Source organism: Rhamphochromis longiceps, linkage group LG19 (genome assembly GCF_057381845.1).
Source record: "Rhamphochromis longiceps isolate RC_006_pf linkage group LG19, R_longiceps_female_GT1.1, whole genome shotgun sequence".
In the NCBI taxonomy this organism is placed as follows: Eukaryota; Metazoa; Chordata; class Actinopteri; order Cichliformes; family Cichlidae; genus Rhamphochromis; species Rhamphochromis longiceps.
In genome coordinates, this window is record NC_140575.1 from 20,822,169 (window position 1) to 20,841,235 (window position 19,067).

The window sequence follows — 19,067 nt, forward strand, 5'->3', positions numbered from 1 at the left end:
TGGGGAAGAAGTACAACCTTTCCTCGTCAAATTTATATGGATGATCTTTCTAAAACACTAAACAAGCAGAATACAGGATACATGATGGGGGAGAGCCTTATTAATAATTTGTATGCTGATGATTTAGTTGCTTTGTTCATTATAGAGCTGGCTTGCAGCAGCTGCTTAGAGTCTGCTCAAACTATGCTTTGCAGTATGATATGAAATTCAACTCTGAAAAGAGTGTAGCAACGATCACATCAACTTACGGAGCCCTGCAGGGGACATGGGAGAAAAAAATATTAAGACGGACTTTTGCGAGATCTCGCAAAACTAACTCGGGATCTCGCAAAAGTTGAATTCCAACAATGGCGGCAGCTACTTAGTTGTAATATTACTCTTTCTGGGTCACAAAATAAACTTTTAAGATATTTTGAGGCGTGAATGTAGTTGTGTAAACGTCAGATATCTGCTCGGTTTACAAGACATCACATATTTGCAAAAGTGCTCCGACGTTTTCGGAGATCTGACACCCACCATCTCGAAGCTAACGGGAGGTCGAGACCTACTACAGCCGGGAGGAACACCGCTTTCCCGGCACATCGTGCCTTGACCTCCCGGTCGGCTTCGAGCTGGCGGCCTCCGAAGAATGCGGCTAAAACTTTTGCGAGATCCCGAGTTTGTTTTGCAAGATCCCGAGTTTGTTTTTGCGAGATCTCGCAAAAGTCCGTCCTAATTTTTTTTCTCCCATGTCCCCTGCGGGGCTCCGTAGGGCTCCGTATCAACTAAAAAGAATCGGAAGCAAAATTTTCCCATTTTGTTTGGAAAATCTAATTTTTAAATGCACTGACTAAAGTGAAATATTTGGGCCATTTCATCAGGAATCTTTAATATGTGACAAGCAAATATGCCAGTCCATAAATTATGTTAAAATGACATGAAAACGTTTCAGTTGGGCTATAATGATGCATACAGGATCAAGATACAAGTTTTTTCTCCTGCTTTTGTAAACGCTGAAATTATTGGTTATTCATTTTGTATATTTATATTTTTATTAAAATGGCCTATAATGTCTTAAATAGAGTTTGTCTTCCATGTGGATAATATATTTGGCTCATCCATGAAAACACAGACATGTATGTTAATTTGTCCTGTTATTCTTTTGATCTCCATTACATCACGGTATGTAACTCTTTTTGCCAGTGAAATGTCAAAAAAATGCTGTTCATAATAATAAAAAGGTGTATTTATTGTTCTTCTCTGCAAGCTATATATTCATTAATACAAAGTAATCGATTACAGGCACTTTTGGCAGCATCACTGTTTGATAAACACTTATTTACAGATATGGACTGCACTGCACGGAAATTCATTTAGCAATTTTACAAACAGCATCACTGAAGATAATAATTCCTAAAAGCTTTATACTGATAATCCTGGTACCCTAGGCAGTTTATATAGCAAGTTTTATCCAGATTGATTAAAGCATCTTTAGGGAACATACATCATTATAGTAAAATAAAATGCCCTTAGTTTGGCTTACTCTAAAAACTATTCAACGATTCACTGGATACTCCTAAAAATCTTTGGATTTGTGTTTTTAAGCAAAATCTCGAGATCAGTCAGCCCTGCTCAGGTGACATTACAGATTCTAGTAAAAATATCTGCAGCGTTTCATCCTTTTGCTGGGCTTTAGAAATGAGCGAGCACTTACAAAGCCTTAGTCCATTCCTACTGAGGCGGCGTGAACTTAAATGAACCAGATTTAAAAATTCGGCTCCACCTCTGACATTCATACAAATGACAACAAAAAGCAGGCTTGACCGCTTGCCTGGTGAATTAATATTTACTAGGACACACTGAATCATTTTCAAACAACTCTCTGGAATGAATCAACGTTTCTCTCTCTGGTGAGAGAAGATTTCATTTCACCTCTGACAGTTCGGTTTACATTTCTGTGGCTGAAGGCCAAACCATCCCTGCTGTGGCAAGCTGGAACATCCATAGCCCCGCAGTGGCCTGGCAGAGCTCCAGGAAAAGGCTTCTTACTGCTGTCGCTGCCTGCTTAACAATCACTTCACCGTCCCTTGTCTGCATGTGAAATGTTTTAAATTCAGTGTATAAAGAATATCTCTCTTCAAGGTGCAAAAGAAGTGCTGCCAGCTTTCATTACATCCTTCCCTTATTGTCATCCTCCTCTTTTCTCTCTCAGATTCGATGCTCCCTAACAGCTTCTCTCAGCATTCTAGCCATCCTCCCTGAAATCTGCTTTAAATCAGCTTCCCAATAAGATATAAAAACTGCCGCCGGCAATAGTGCTCTGCCAGATGATCTCCGGATAATCAGCGCAGGGAAGATTCATTCGTCTGAATTTAACCGAGAATGAAGGGGCTGCAGCAGCTTGTGGTGGGACGGCAGTGGAGCAAATTTAGCATCTTGATGAGAGAAATTAATTGAGAGACAGAAAAAGAGAGTGAGAGATGGTGGATTGAGAGCCAGAAAACACAGTGCAGGACAGCGGTAGAGGAAGGCAGAGTCTGCTGCGTTAAGTGGGCCACAGTCTCTGCACAGCGGATACAAACTGTGTCCTCTCATGTGGCTGGTAGGGTGATCAAGCACTTTGTCACAGAAGCTCCACAGTGATGGTAAAACAACAGGAAACCGAGGGATGATGAAAATGTAAGACAGTGATAGTGCTAAAACAAACAGCAGTTTTGATAGCACGTTTGATTTCTTCATAGTAGGAAACACTGAGAAACGTGTTTGCAGTGGAACAGGTGCTTATTAAATAAATGAGCACATACTGGAGTCACAAATACTACCTCATAAAAACACACTAAAGACACATTTTACATGGGAAATGCACTGGAAACTACAAACCTCATTCACCTATTCATACAACTGCTTTTTTAACCTAACATCCACACACTCACACTCTGATGGATGCATCGCGGGAAACTCTCTATCTTGCCCAAGGAGCTGGGGATCAAACCTCTAACCTTCCGGGTGGTGTATGACTGCTCTACCTGCTAAACCACAGATGCCTTAAGATGCAATAACTGTTCTGTAGTTACTTCAGCAGTTACTGTTTCTCTGTGTTGTTAGCTGCTGAGGAGGTAAAGCTTCTTCTACCATTTTCTATTTGTATCTGCTGTAGTTATTAGGCCACTGCAGCACTTGTGTCTGTGAGCTACTGTGGCTGCAGTCTTTGAAACTGTCCCCTTCCAGGACACAGGATAACATTTGTAGACCGACAAAAGGGGTGTGTATGACAATCATTAAATGAGGGTCAAATATAAAAGAACACACAGAAAAATAGTTTGTTATTAGAAACATTAAACATTAAGGTGTGTGTGTGAGGATATGCTGCACAGTGGAGTGACGATAAGAGGAAGTGACAAGTGCCACATCCACTGAAAATCAGCTGTCAGTGAGAATCTGTTAGCGTTTACTATTAGAACTGAAGCAAATACAGCAGTAAGCGACCCATGCATACATGCATAGGTCAAAATAACAGATTTGAAATGCATTTTCTTTACTGACTGATCTCAATTATTTTCTCTTGTTTTTGCAGAAGTCCACACGACAGACAAAAACCCAAACATGTTTACCCGGGAAAACCAGTCACGCATTCAGAATAATAATAATAAGCAACTACCTTCAACAATTTTCAAGCAAAACTACTGCCTAAGTTTCATAGTTATAGCTTGAGTATAAGACTATTTTCATCACTTTTATAGCGCTATAACTGTCATGGTCTTGGATCTCAGAACAAGGGTTGTGAGTCAGGAATTTCTTTTTCTGTGTCTTCATTATGGTTTGATGCTCTCAGGTATTACTGGCTGAGGGTCTGTAGCGTATTGTTGTATCGAAGCTTTAGTCATACCTCAGGGTTTTTGAGGTTTCTGGAGTTCTTTGTGTTTTGTTGGTTCTGTTAGGGTTCATAGTTCTTTTGCTTTTAGTTTTGGCTCATGTTTGAGTTTTTTTTCTTTAAATTACATTTTAGTCCAAGATCGATTTCTTTTTGTGTCTCTACTCTTGGTTGGTTCATTTACTGTATATAATTGCACTTGAGTCTTTTAGTTTTCTTTTAGTATTAATAGACTTTGTTATTTGAGTTTTTCGGTTGTGATTTGGTTTATTTTTCCTAGTTTCCGCGGTGTTCCTCATGTCATATTCAGTGCGTGTTTATTGACTCCATTATTTCCTGTTTTAGACAAATAGGGTGTGTCTCTTGAGCATTAATATGAGTTTTACTTCCTGTCTCTTTGTCTTGATTATGTTCTCCTGTGTCTCCTTCCTAATTAGCCCTCTCTGTGTATGAATAGCACTTTCTTCCTTGCAGTCTGAGTTGGCTTGCCTGTTGTACTTGCCTTTTCTAGTTTCTCTGTCCCTGCGACCACTACAAACTTTTATACATATTAACTAGCTATTTAAAATGTTTATCTATTATCCATCTATTTTCTTTTGCTTATCCGGTTTACGGTCGCGGGGTGGCTGGAGCCTCTTCCAACTGCCATAAAGCCAGGGGGGAGATGCACCCTGGACATCTCCCCAGTCTGTTGAAGGGCTTGTTCATCTATTACACTAACCCTGATTCCATTTTCCCCCATACTAGCAAATGGTTTCAACAGGTTGTTCATAGCTTACAATGTCAGTTGTTCAGCCATACTTTTAACGAGCTATGACAACCATTTTTTTCATTACTTACACTGATATAATTATAATCTTCTGAGTGTCTTTTTCTACTGCCTAGCCATTACTTTTTACTCAAACTTATTCAGTTCCAATCAATTCTTAAATGGTAATTCTGGCTTTTGTTGTAGATTACCTCCAGACTACTGCAGAAGTACCCCTTGAGATACAGCCCTTGTTGGGAATCTCTGAATTAAACTCTTAATAGAAAAAGCGATCATATATCTTGAACATAAATAGCCTTTAGATCTAGAGTTTCTTGTCTTGATTAGTTCTCTATTGATTGTCAGGATCTGACAGAAAAGATACAACTGTAGTGGCGAGTAAGACCCTTATACAACATTAGCAGTCTCAACATTAACAAGTAATCCTCCCACACTGAATAACCTTCAATAACAGGCTCTGCTGCCTATCTCGCTGCAATGAAAACTGTCATTCACAATAAGAAAATGAATCATTTGAAATCTGCCTCCGCTTTTCTTTATACTTCCAACCACATCTCTAAGCATCCATTCGGTCCAAAATACCTCCCATGCCTAGTTAAAAGTGAGAAGGACCCTGAGAAGGAGGGTTTCCCTGGAGTAACACAGTCGGTTCAACAAGGGGGAAAGCAAGTGGAAATAAAAATAGCCTCAGAGCCGCTGTACTCATTAACCAACCCGAGCTGGGTGAACAGGGGACCTAGCAACCAGTGACAAACTTTGCATGAAGCAGGAGAAGATGCAGACTGACTTCGTTTCTGATTCACTTTGTGTTGCTCTAATCAGCCTTCATCTGCTGAATCTGTTCCTTGAAGAATCCAGTGAAAGAGATTGAGAGCATAAGAAGTGGGCCCCGTTTTGATCATATTCAATACAATCTTCACATTATATTAGAGGACCGTGCTGATGTTTTCTTTTTTCATGTTTCCGTCAAATGAAATGTGCTTTACAGAAAAAAATCCATCGCAGTGAATTTAATTACATTCAACATTTTTGCTGAGATGTATGCAGTTAAAAGCATCAGCTATATCAAAGGAATAGTTTGACATCTTGAGAAAAACCAGGCTTTCATACCAGGAGTTAAAAGATGCATGCCCGAGCACTATATCTGATGATAAAGCCAAGAGACATTTAGCTCAGAATAGCAAGTGGCGCAGTTGAAAAGTGATCAATATACACAATAATATACACAAAAGACTGAGGTGACTCGTGTTGTTACTCTGATGTTGCAAGGGGGTAAGCTTGTTTTCCATGAAAAGACTTGCAAGAAAACCTCCAAGGCTGAAAACCAAAGCCACCTTGGAAATGCCAGATCTGCAGTTCTTCATCATCCCAGAAGTATAGAGTTCCCACTGGTTCATGAATTCCATCATTTTATTAGTAAATTACTAATTAGCATGTATCTGCGTCTGCAATTCATGCACCTTGCTAAGGCTTTAGCCACACAGACCTAGAGGCAACCTCTCGTTGCCGGGTAAAATTGTTCACAAAGAGGGTGCTGCACCCAAAAAATCTTTTTGATTACTTTGGTCACCAGCAGACTGCTGTGGTCACATGTAGGTTGCATGGAAGACGCTAACTTTGGTGCAAACACTTGCAATCTACTCTCAGAGCAGTAGTGAAACTTGAAAAAGTGCAATGGAAACAGAAAGCGGAGAAAGTTTGCCTTCTAAGTAAAAGCTGTGCCGTACCACTGCAACCATCACAGCAGACTCTTTTTCTGTGTCACATACATCTCTGGGACCAGTTTTGTGCTAGTGATTGCAAGCAACCTTCAACTACTTGCAACTAGCCAGGGAGTACACATTACTCTGTGGGCAGGACTCTAGGCCCGAGGCTTTGCCAAGTGTGCTAACTTAAGAATCAATAATTTGGTTTAAATATTGACACTGTTTCTCTAAAACTTTAAGATAGAAGCAATCAAATGCTAGAATGGAGGCGTCAAAACAGGATTGAACAAACCAATAGGTGACATCATCCATCTTTTATATACAGTCTGAGAGCCTTTCTCTAAACCACAATGTTTTCATATCTAATGAAAAGATGTGAGCTATGAACAGATCTGTAAGGAACCGAGTGTTACTGAAAATGTGAAGTCACTTTTTTAGATCTTTTCTTGTTGGTGCATTAAAGTGCTTGTTGGAAATTTGAGCCTCTGATCTATCAGAGTCTGATGGAGAACAGAGCTTTTTTACACACTGACATTCATGTTTTTCGGGTAGCTTGAGAATCCACAAAAACTTTGTTCTGCAGTCGACTCAAGGAAACCACACATCAGAACTGCTGGACACTCAGTCCTTAGTATTTACAGCAAAAGAAATAACAAAAAGAAAGAAGACTATAAAATGCTTATGGTGATAGATTACCAATTAAGCCAGTTTAAAGGCCATGTGATTTTCCATCTGACAGAAACTGTGAAAAATTGCTTCCTGGAGGGAAAAAAATCTGTCAGAAAACTTTTGAGGTTAAAAGATTAAGCATGCGGTTTATAGCCAAAGCCTGCAACACAATCCTTCAGGCTACAGAGAGGGCTGCAGCCTGCCCTGCTCATGTCCGGCTTTGCGTCTAGGAACCCGAGGGTGAATGAGTCGAACAGGAAATTATATTAGGCTGTTGGAGACCTATAACAGATTGCAGGTTTTCAAAGGTGACTCAGGTAATTTTTTTGATTATAATTCATCCAATTGAATAATTCTTTTACAAGACATCAACATGGCATTTAGTATGTCGTGTTTTAGCTGTGCACAGATGGTTTGAATCAGCATTTAGAAGATAATCTTTACAGACTGTCTGCTTAAAGGAGACCTATCTGGGGTTCCTTTTGTATCCACTCCAAACCTTCTGCCTCTGCTGCTTCTCTACACAAACACATGGGTCAGTCCTCCTGATGTGCTGGAATAAATGAACCTGACTCATGCTATGAAGGACTACTTCTCGCCTCCACAGCTTCAAACAACAAGCTCAACGTGCTTCAGTCACCATGGCGACCAGGCTTCCTTGTCAGGAGCCAGGACCAGAGGAGAGCAGCAGGAAGCTCTGCTGGAGATGCCAAGTGATCTGCAGCAGCCTCGTTTTAAAATCAGACTCAATTGATTTAATGTTTTCTGCTCTTTTTACAGCTTTTATTGTGAACCTCGTGTGCTTAAATAAGCTGTATTATTCAGGCTATATCACTAGTTGCTCAACTGGACACCATGTTTTATGCAGCTATCAGCATTTATAAGCACAGACATCAAAAACTTCAGCATCACCAAGAGCGTAGCAGGACAGAATTGTGTCTCATTCAGCCACAGCTGCAGGATGAATGTCCATGCCAGAGTTAACACAGTTCCTGGAGATGACCTCAAGAAAACAAGCTTCATCTCAAATGATCCTTTCTCTCCTCTTTTAGCTGTGCCTCGTATCTACACGAGTGAGCTACGCTGCCCTCCAGGGGACAATAGGAAATAAGAGAACGCACGAAACTTCGTTTTCTTGCATCACTGACTCTGTGGGAAACTCCTATGATTGAAGAGGTACCCCTGAGTAACCGAGAAGCACATTCACATGTGAGATCAGCGCGGAAAGCATGAGAAAAATCTGACATCTGCGTTGGAGAAATGTGTTTCTCCAACATTAAGATTCAGCGTACGACACATGCAGACACCGAGCTGACAGGCGGGATCAAATCAGCACTGACATGCATTAAAATTCATCTGTGTTGGAGGTGTGAATCTGTCCAGTGTCCCTTAAGATCCATCCGTCTTTGAAAATTCATCCACTGAGAGGACACAGTTCATTTTTCATGTGCATCGTGCCGCACACCACTGCAAACTAAAATCATGCCTCCTATAGGCAAGAAAACACTGCAGCAGTGACGGCACTTGTAATAGCCGAGTTTCTGAGAATCACTGTAGTTTAGCCAGTGGTGAGGGTTTAGTGTCCCTATTCTCTTCTATTGCAGATCCTTAGGAGAGTATGACTATGTGGTGTTTATTGTGTCATTTTTTATTTACAGTTTCAGGAGATTACAGGAGGCAAGAATGTCACATCAAGGATGCGAGTTGAATGTAACTGATAGCCACAGTGCCTCCTGTGGAAAAGTAATTTCCATGAACATCACATCTAAAACATATACAGTGGGGCAAAAAAGTATTTAGTCAGCCACCGATTGTGCAGGTTCCACCACTTAAAATGATGACAGAGGTCAGTAATTTGCACCAGAGGTACACTTCAACTGTGAGAGACAGAATGTGAAAAAAAAATCCATGAATTCACATGGTAGGATTTGTAAAGAATTTATTCGTAAATCAGGGTGGAAAATAAGTATTTGGTCAATAACAAAAATACAACTCAATACTTTGTAACATAACCTTTGTTGGCAATAACAGAGGTCAAACGTTTACTATAGGTCTTTACCAGGTTTGCACACACAGTAGCTGGTATTTTGGCCCATTCCTCCATGCAGATCTTCTCGAGAGCAGTGATGTTTTGGGGCTGTCGCCGAGCAACACGGACTTTCAACTCCCGCCACAGATTTTCTATGGGGTTGAGGTCTGGAGACTGGCTAGGCCACTCCAGGACTTTCAAATGCTTCTTACGGAGCCACTCCTTTGTTGCCTGGGCAGTGTGTTTCGGATCATTGTCATGTTGGAAGACCCAGCCTCGTTTCATCTTCAAAGTTCTCACTGATGGAAGGAGGTTTTGGCTCAAAATCTCACGATACATGGCCCCATTCATTCTGTCCTTAACACGGATCAGTCGTCCTGTCCCCTTGGCAGAAAAACAGCCCCATAGCATGATGTTTCCACCCCCATGCTTCACAGTAGGTATGGTGTTCTTGGAATGCAACTCAGTATTCTTCTTCCTCCAAACACGACGAGTTGAGTTTATACCAAAAAGTTCTACTTTGGTTTCATCTGACCACATGACATTCTCCCAATCCTCTGCTGTATCATCCATGTGCTCTCTGGCAAACTTCAGACGGGCCTGGACATGCACTGGCTTCAGCAGCGCAACACGTCTGGCACTGCGGGATTTGATTCCCTGCTGTTGTAGTGTGTTACTGATGGTGACCTTTGTTACTTTGGTCCCAGCTCTCTGCAGGTCATTCACCAGGTCCCCCCGTGTGGTTCTGGGATCTTTGCTCACCGTTCTCATGATCATTTTGACCCCACGGGATGAGATCTTGCGTGGAGCCCCAGATCGAGGGAGATTATCAGTGGTCTTGTATGTCTTCCATTTTCTGATGATTGCTCCCACAGTTGATTTTTTCACACCAAGCTGCTTGCCTATTGTAGATTCACTCTTCCCAGTCTGGTGCAGGTCTACAATATTTTTCCTGGTGTCCTTCGAAAGCTCTTTGGTCTTGGCCATGGCGGAGTTTGGAGTCTGACTGTTTGAGGCTGTGGACAGGTGTCTTTTATACAGATGATGAGTTCAAACAAGTGCCATTCATACAGGTAACGAGTGGGGGACAGAAAAGCTTCTTACAGAAGACGTTACAGGTCTGTGAGAGCCAGAGATTTTCCTTGTTTGAGGTGACCAAATACTTATTTTCCACCTTGATTTACGAATAAATTCTTTACAAATCCTACCATGTGGATTCATGGATTTTTTTTTCACTTTCTGTCTCTCACAGTTGAAGTGTACCTCTGGTGCAAATTACTGACCTCTGTCATCATTTTAAGTGGGGGAACTTGCACAATCGGTGGCTGACTAAATACTTTTTTGCCCCACTGTATATATATATATATATATATGCTGGTCCTGTATGCCCACATGTTGCCATGCACAAGCCATGTTCCTCAAACCACCTACACGTGTGAAACCTCAATTCTACAGAGCAACCAAGTGTGAAATTGGATGCTGTACAGCACAAATGTATCTCTCCATCCTCTCATCTCACTTATGTCCCCCGTTCAACGTGTTGCAGATGGCTTAAAGAAAAATGCAGCTCTTTATGCATCTGAAATCGGTGGCACGGTGTACAAATCGTACAAATCATTAATCTTTATCAAAATCGTTAAGATACTGCAAAACCTAAAAAATGCAACTGGAAATGCATAATACATAACTTCAGATTCTTTAAGAGCGAAGAGATTTTCCTCACGACTTTGTATTTTATCCACTACAATATGAAACTTCACTTGCAGCGCCAGCTCATCCATCAGTCACAATCACCGCCCTCAATTTGTCAAACCAACACTGCAAGATTATACAGCAGCAAACAACCACTATGAAGCAGATCAAATTTAAAGTCCCAACCTGGCAACTTCTAAAGAAAAACAAGGATATTTTTAAGATAATTGTTTCGGTTTGCACTTGTGTGGCTCATGAATCAATGCCTCATTAGGGTTAACGCCTCATTATCCATTTAACGCATCCAGCCTTCTGATGCATACAAGTGGATTCCAGGAACAGATCTTGTCATGCTCACTCACCTTCAGCTTGTGTTCGTGCTCTTTGTTTACTTGAGACAGCAGCTGGGCCTTGCGCCGGTTCAAGGCGTCGATGAGGGCGTCGCACTGCGCCACCAAGCAAGCCTCAAACTCCACACCGTTCTCCTGCAGGAAAAATTTACAAGAAGCTGGAAAAGCAAAGCATCTGAAGACAGAAAATATGCAGGAATTTGCAGCTGGAAACAAAACAACAACAACAAAGAAAAAGATGGAGGATACTTTTAAGGCCGTGTGCATCACTTTAATAGCAGGAGTAACAGTGAAATACAGGAATGACACAAGAGTTTAATGATGGGATGGATAGTTTGCTGAGATACCTCCTCCTCAGACGAGAAGCGTGAGTAAAATCATCATGATTCATGCATCAGCAGAGTAATAAACTTGACGATTACGCCTCACGCTGTCACTTTTTCACACATCTTAAGTTTTTTTTTGTTGCTCGTCACCTCCTCTCTACTCTTTTACCTCACCCTCACCATTTCACACTGCGTGACAACTATCTACGAGAGGTTTTAATCCCACCTTCCTCCTCTAATCGCCCTCATAAGCTGACCAAAGCTTTGTCTCCACATGAGCATCTAAATTTAGACCTGGTTAATGTGTTAGATGGAAGAAAATAATATAGATGAATGTGAATAAAGGGGAATTCCCATTAATGCTAATATAACCATGTGTTTCTGTAAATGTTAATCTTTATAACCACCTTTGTTTTGCATCCTGAGCTCAAATTTGATGCAAGTGTAACACAGTAAGGGGAATTGTTGAAAAGAATATATCAATGGGCCAATAGGCTCGACTATAGGAGCACAGGGGTGTGTTCAAATGAGACACAGAGACAAGAATGTAACTCAAAAGAACCAGCCAACTTTAGTGACATAAACCATAAGCTTGACAAGCACAGGTTAAAGACACTTTACAATGGTAGAAAGGAAACTTACAAAAATTAAAAGAAAAGTAAAACACAAACTACTAAAGCAATGACTTGGCCAAGTGTTATTTTTGGTTTTCAATGTTCGGGTTTCAATGCTCGGGTTTCAATGCTCGGGTGCACCCTAGTAACCTGACTCCTTAACTCTTATAGAAACAGATTACACAAATCCAATGCACATTCAAATGAAAATTTCACACTCTTTTCACATGTGGAGAATGCTCTACACAACAGCTCATTATTTAAAGTCCCAAATAAAAAATGTCCAAGGGGTAAAGTCCAAAAAATTCCCAGGGTGTGAAAGAGAATAGGGATGAGAGAATGTCAGTCAGTGGTCTTATGTATAACCAGCTGTGCGTGAAAGTGTGAGTGATACAGTCCTACCACACCGCAAGGTGCAGCAGATCATCAAGTGGAAAAGAAGCGAATCTCAGTCTCTCTAAGTCCAGGTGGGAAGGCTCGCCATCTATTTCACTGGAGGAATCCTATTTCACTGGAGGAATCCACCTCAGGAACAATTCAGCATACAAAAAAAACCTGACCGATCTCAGCGCATCACGGCCGAAGACAATGGCATAGTGTCTCTCGGTCGGAAAATGCAGGGCTTTCTGGAAGCAGATTGAGATGAACTTCCAGGCAGTTGATAGCAACCAGAGCTAACAAAGGCTAACAGTTTAGCTCCACGCGGTACTTTTTAAAGTCACCAGAAAAATGCAGCATTTGCCTGCTTACTCACTGTGGCTACTTTTAACATGAAAGGTAGCTGATAACCAGTGAACTTATGTGCAACACAGTTGGTTGCAACTTATATCTAATACTTTTTTTCCAGCTCAAAAGCTTCAGTCTCTCTTTTCTCCTGCCAGCACGCGACTACCTCCACACATAGCAGCAAACACAGAGCACGTAGGTGGGACATACAGCGGCAGACTGCTCTCCCATTGGTCAAAACATACTGGGACCTGTGCATTTCGATTGGTTGGGCAGGCTGTCCATCTCTCTTCATATCAGTCCTTAAAGTGGTACCCCCATTTTATGTGGGTTACACCCTCCCCTCTTGATGGTATGCCCGTCCCTGGGCATCTGCAGGGTGGCACTGAGTTACACTGCTTTGACCTTTCCAACATAATTACTAGTTGGATCTTCAAATCCATTTAAAGAGCTAGTCAATGCCTCACTTAGGCCTTGAAAAAGAGAATTCACCACCGTTATCAGAGGATTCCCAAGTGTCACATAATGCAGTCTCTTGGGCTTTGCTTGCAATCTGTTAGAACGACGAAGAGATGGCTCAGTATCTTGAAGTCCATTATTCTGGATCATCACAGGTTCAGGCTGTTCAGTAACAGGTCTGTTCACATCACTTAATCCTTCTTCACATGCTGCATCAGAGCTCGTCCCATCATCTTGAGGAGCTTCCTCAGACTGCTGCAATTCTGAACTTTGAGGAAGTCCTTTGGCTGAGTCAAGCCCATGCAATATGTTTGCTTCAGGTGAGTTGTCACGTTCAGGTGAGTTGTCACGTTCAGGTGAGTTGTCACGTTCAGGCGAGTTGTCACGGTCAGGTACATCCTGAATCATTCCTTCACCTTCCTCTACAAGGGATTTAGTGGCAGGAGGATCAGGTGGAAGTGAAACTGTAGGCACCTCTGGTTCTGCTGATTGTCTGACCACACAAGGAGGTTTACTCAACTTGTGAGTTTCATGTACTGGGACATATACGTCGGACTTTGATGTAATGAGAGGGCGAAATGTCCAATCAGATACATCATCCATATCAGAGGGAATTTCATCTTCCCCCTCGACAACAGAACACTGCCTTGTTCTGGGTCTCCTGTTTGGATGGGTTTTGACTGTCTCGGGTTCTGCAGCTGCTGACAGAAATCCACATGGGAGAAGCAAGTCACGATGTAGAGTCCGCACAGGACCATCTTTACCCTCAGGTTTAACTGTGTAGACCGGCATTTCTCCAGCTCGCTTAAGGACAATGTAAACATCCGTTTCCCACTTATCTGCCAGCTTATGTTTTCCACGCAGCTTCACATTTCGTACAAGAACTCTGTCTCCACTCTGCAATGTTGATTCAACCACTCGTCGGTCAAATCTGGCTTTGTTGCGACCTGCATTCTTTTGTGCATTATTGGTGGCAATCCGGTAGCTTTCTTCCAAACGAGATTTTAGGTTACCGACGTACTGGGAATGAGTCTGCTTAGTAGCATTAGTGGGCAACCTAAAGATTAAGTCAATGGGCAGTCTTGGTTGCCTCCCAAACATCAATTCATAGGGGGAAAATCCAGTCACGTCACTCTTCGTACAATTATAAGCATGTACCAGAGACTTGACGAAGTCTCTCCAGTGGAGTTTATCTGACCGATCCAGTGTCCCAAGCATCTGGAGAAGAGTGCGGTTGAATCTCTCAACCGGATTCCCTCTAGGGTGGTAGGGGGTTGTACGCACTTTCTTCATGCCAGTAAGTTCACAGAGTTCCTTGATGGTCTTTGATTCAAAGTCAGGACCCTGATCACTAAGAAGCTTTTCGGGAAAACCATAATGGACAATGAAGTTGTCCCAGAGACACTTTGCTACAGTCTGTGCTCGTTGATTTGGAGTTGGCACTGCCACAGCATACTTTGTGAAATGGTCAGTTATGACCAATACATCTTTCGTGTTTGAGCGATCTGGCTCTATTGATAAAAAGTCCATGCACACTAGTTCGAGAGGTCTGCAGGTCTTAATGTTTATCAATGGAGCAGCTTTCTCTGGAGGTGTTTTTCGACGAATACATCGCTCACAAGATTTGACCATTTTTTCTATGGTCATGTGCATTTTCGGCCAATAAAATCTGGCCCTTGCCAAGTCTACTGTTCGTTCGACTCCAAGATGGCCCATATCATGATGAAGGCTTGTAAGTGCTGTGGCTCTTAGCTCCTCAGGGAGCACAAGCTGATATGAGGTGTTGGGACCATCTTGCCGCTTACGGTAGAGCACCCCGTTCTGTATTTCAAGCCGATTTAACTCTCTGAGTAACAGGGGAAGTTCTGGTAGCTCTAACCTAAGGCTGGGAGGTGGAGTTTCGCCAGTCTCCAAGAGTACAATCACTGCATTGATAGCAGGGTCCAATGTCTGCTTTTGCCTCAACTCCTTCTCAGAAATTGAGTGGACAATGGGAAGCCCATCCACTTGCTCCTGTTGGAAGCAGTCGGGAATAGCTGTGGACTGGTGAGTGAGGGATTCAACTAAGGTCAACCCAGAAGTGGTGGATCCAACATTAGCTACGGCTGAGGTGACCATATGGCGCTCACAAATAGCCTGAATTACATCCAAGGGAACAGTCTCTGGACTCTCAGGGTTGCTCAGATGGTACAGTGTGAACTGCCGGATTCTCTCACTCTCCTTCTTAGATGCATAATCATCCTCTGGTGGACTGTGAGGACGACGCGAGAGCGCATCAGCATCCATATTTTGTTTTCCCGCTCTGTACTGAAGACTAAATGAATAGGTGGAAAGACTGGACAGCCACCTATACCCTGTTGCATCAAGCTTTGCAGAGGTCAAGATGTATGTAAGAGGGTTGCTGTCAGTCACTACTACAAAGTCTGTACCATATAGGTAGTCAGAGAATTTTTCCGTGACTGCCCACTTAAGGGCCAAAAACTCCAGCTTATGGGCTGGGTACTTCCTCTCACTCTTTGAAAGACCACGACTTGCAAAAGCTATGACCCTGGACTGTCCATCTTGTACCTGATATAAGGCAGCACCAAGGCCAATGGTACTGGCGTCCGTATGTAAAACATATGGAAGCTGGGGGTCTGCAAATCCCAAGATTGGAGCGGAGGTTAGCTTTGCTATTATTTGGTCAAAGGCCTCCTGACATTGAGGTGTCCAACGCTGACCAAAGGGTTCCTTTGGGTTGCGATACTCTGAATTTGCGTGTGTCCTTGGCTTGTTGTTCCGCTTCCTAATTGGTGGGTAGCCCGAGGTTAGTTCGTTAAGTGGTCTGACAATGACAGAGTAGCCCTGAATAAACCTTCGATAATATCCAGCAAATCCTAAAAAGGACTGAAGTTCCTTAAGATTTGTGGGGATAGGCCAGGTCTTTAAGGCCTCAACTTTGTCAGGGTCAGTCTCTACTCCTCTTGCGGAAACAATGTGACCAAGGTATTTTACCGAGGTCTGAAAGAATTTGCACTTTTCTGGTGCCAGTTTCAAGCCATATGACATCAGTCGTTGCAGGACATGTTTCAAACGCTGTTCATGTTCCTCCAGGGATGATGAGAAGACAATCAGGTCATCAATGAACACCAGAACCTCTTTGAGATTCATATCTCCTACACACTTCTCCATCAATCTCTGGAACGTCGAAGGTGCATTTGTGATCCCCTGGGGCATCCTATTAAATTCCCAAAATCCAAGTGGGCAAACAAATGCGGTCTTATTCTTGTCCGCTTCCTCCATCTCGACCTGGTAGTATCCAGACTTGAGGTCTAGGACCGAAAACCACTTAGAACCTGCAAGAGCACTGAATGCATCTTCCAATTTTGGAAGGGCATAAGCGTCTTTGATGGTCTGCAGGTTCAGCTTTCTGTAGTCTACACACAGACGAACAGAGCCATTCTTTTTACGAACGACAACAATGGGGGAAGCAAACGGGGACTCAGATTCTCGTATAACACCAGAATCAAGGAGTTCCTGTAGATGTTGTCTCACAGCATCCACATCATTGGGGTGTATGGGACGTGCTCTCTGTTTAAAGGGTGTCGCATCACTGAGTTTGATATGGTGTTTGACTTTGTCAGTGTGTCCAAAGTCCAATTCGTTCTGAGAGAAGACATTTGGCATGTCGTTTAACATGTTTGTAACTCGCTCCTTCCATTCAGTGGGTAAGGGCGAATCTCCAAAATCAAAGCTCAGTTCTGAGGAAGACTTAGCTTGAAATTTAGAGCAGTCTGGTTCTCTGACAGTTTGCTCTTTGTGTAGCACTTGCAAGATAGCATTAACATCTGCCAAAGGTGTTTTGGGGGGTATGACAATGTCATGGTTGGTTTCATTTCTCACTACGACAGGGAGAAGACACTGACGTTTGCGTGGTAAAGTGACTGCAATTGCTGAAACTAGCAAGCCATTTGGTAGTGAAGAAGCTGAAGGATGTTCAAGGACAGCATCTCTTTGCATGTTCACGGGATTTACATTGACAGAGGCCTCCAGGACAACAGTCTGTCCTGCAGGAACGACTGCAGGCATCTTACCTGTCAGTTTTGCACAACCAAGGCTACCAGAGTTAAAGTTTCTTTGTCACATCTCAAGTATTTGGAGAACTGCTTGATACCCATTAAACAAAGGCTGAAAGGGTGAAAGCTTCTGGTAATTAGCATAGAGGGCATCAAGGGTGTTTGTGCCTATGAGTACCTGCTCATAGGCTGTAGAGCGGAGATGGGGGATAACCAAGGCCAGAGTGTGAACATCAATATCAGAGCCTACAAACTCTTTAGGAAAGGTGATGGTAAGCTCAACATATCCTAAGTAAGGGACAGACTGGCCATTGGCACCCTCCACTTCAAGCAACTCATTTAAGGGATGAATGGTCAGATCTGCAAGATGTTCTTCATAAAAAGACTGGGGTACAGTTGTGACTTGTGAACCCGTGTCCAAAAGACAGTTTGTGTCTCTTCCTGCAATAGTTACTTGAGCTGTGGTCTTAGTTCCTACAAGGCCATGTGGAAATTTTGATCCTTCCACTTTAACGTTTTTAATGGCAGGTTTCAGGATTTTGGGACTGACATTGCAAGACTCCACTCCCATATGTCCCTCTATGGGAGTAGGCTTCAGTTTAAATGTGCCTCACTTCGAGAAGCATTAGAGGCTTCCCAAGCAGCCTGTTTTTCTTTCAGCTGTCTTTTCTTAGCTGCTACAAGGGAAGGGTTTGGCGCTTTATCACAAACTGAGACGACATGGCCATCCTCCCCACACTGGAAACAGTACCATGGACGTGGTCTACTGTTAGCTTTAAATGTGGAGGGATGCTGACTGGCCACTTTTGGTTTCACACCGTGGGTGTCAGGTGTGACGGACCTCGCTTTTTGCTGCTTAGGTTGTTTCGTCTTATGATTCTCAGATACAAGACTGTTAAGCTGAATGCTGAGGTCAGCAACTTGTTGCTTTAGCGTCTCAAGATCAGATTTGTCCACCAGATTATTGGTGGTGTGTGCGAGTTGCACGTGTGACGTGGCGTGCTGCTTTCTAGAGTTTTGGGCAGACTTAGCATGACTAAAATGCTGCCTCATGCGGCTCAGTTTTGCAGCCTGTTTATCTTCTTCTGTCCTAAGAAGAAGCAGCAGCTCTGCAAAGGAAGGTGGGTTTTCTTTTTTTTGTTCTAGCTGAAGATCGATTATTAGTGCATTCTCCCAACAACCTCGAATGAACTGCTTTAAGAGCTGTTGGTTAAAATCATGAGCGGACACACCACCACGTCTCATGGCTCTACTTAATGCAGTGTGCAGCCTCTGCAGGAAAACAGAAGCTCTCTCTCCATCATTTTGAAATGTGCTCATGAACCTAGCATGCAGCTCATCACCATCTTCGACTGTTCCGTAGGCAGAGTCAAGCAACTCAAGATAAGCAGAGGGTCTAGACTGTGGACTCAGATGTTTAATCATCTCGGAAGCAGGAGGAAGCAGACTGTCAAGTATACGATGTGTGCAGTGCAGATCAGACACAGAAGGATCTCTAATAAGGATTTCAACACTAGCTCGCCACGTATCATAATCTGCCTCATGGCTAGGACGTGGGCTCTTGCCCGAATAAGCCCTGAGTCTACCAGATGATGCGAACTGGGGTGAGCTCTCATTGCTGCGCACTACATGCTCAACAACTACTCGCTGAACAGCAGTTGGATTAACATCAATTATGGGGCTAGAAGCGGCCCCAGAAGAAGCTGGAAGAGTCTGTGAGGGGCTGAAATCAGTCAGGTTTTCACTGAAATTGGGAGAGGTAAGAGATTTACTTGCGTTATTTGGTGATGTCAAAACTGTGGAGTCTAGAGGTACACCTGAT

The 19,067-nt window shown here is 42.8% G+C and overlaps 1 protein-coding gene across 6 annotated transcripts in view; it reads right to left on the reverse strand.

The window, feature by feature from the left end:
* trim9 (tripartite motif containing 9) overlaps positions 1–19,067 on the reverse strand; it is a 54,454-nt gene that overhangs the window by 16,680 nt on the left and 18,707 nt on the right. For all 6 annotated transcript variants that reach the window (XM_085391227.1, XM_085391229.1, XM_085391226.1 and 3 more), the window contains exon 3: positions 11,078–11,200. In XM_085391227.1, the coding sequence (XP_085247353.1) occupies positions 11,078–11,200 (123 nt within the window). The remainder of the gene's footprint in view (positions 1–11,077; positions 11,201–19,067) is intronic.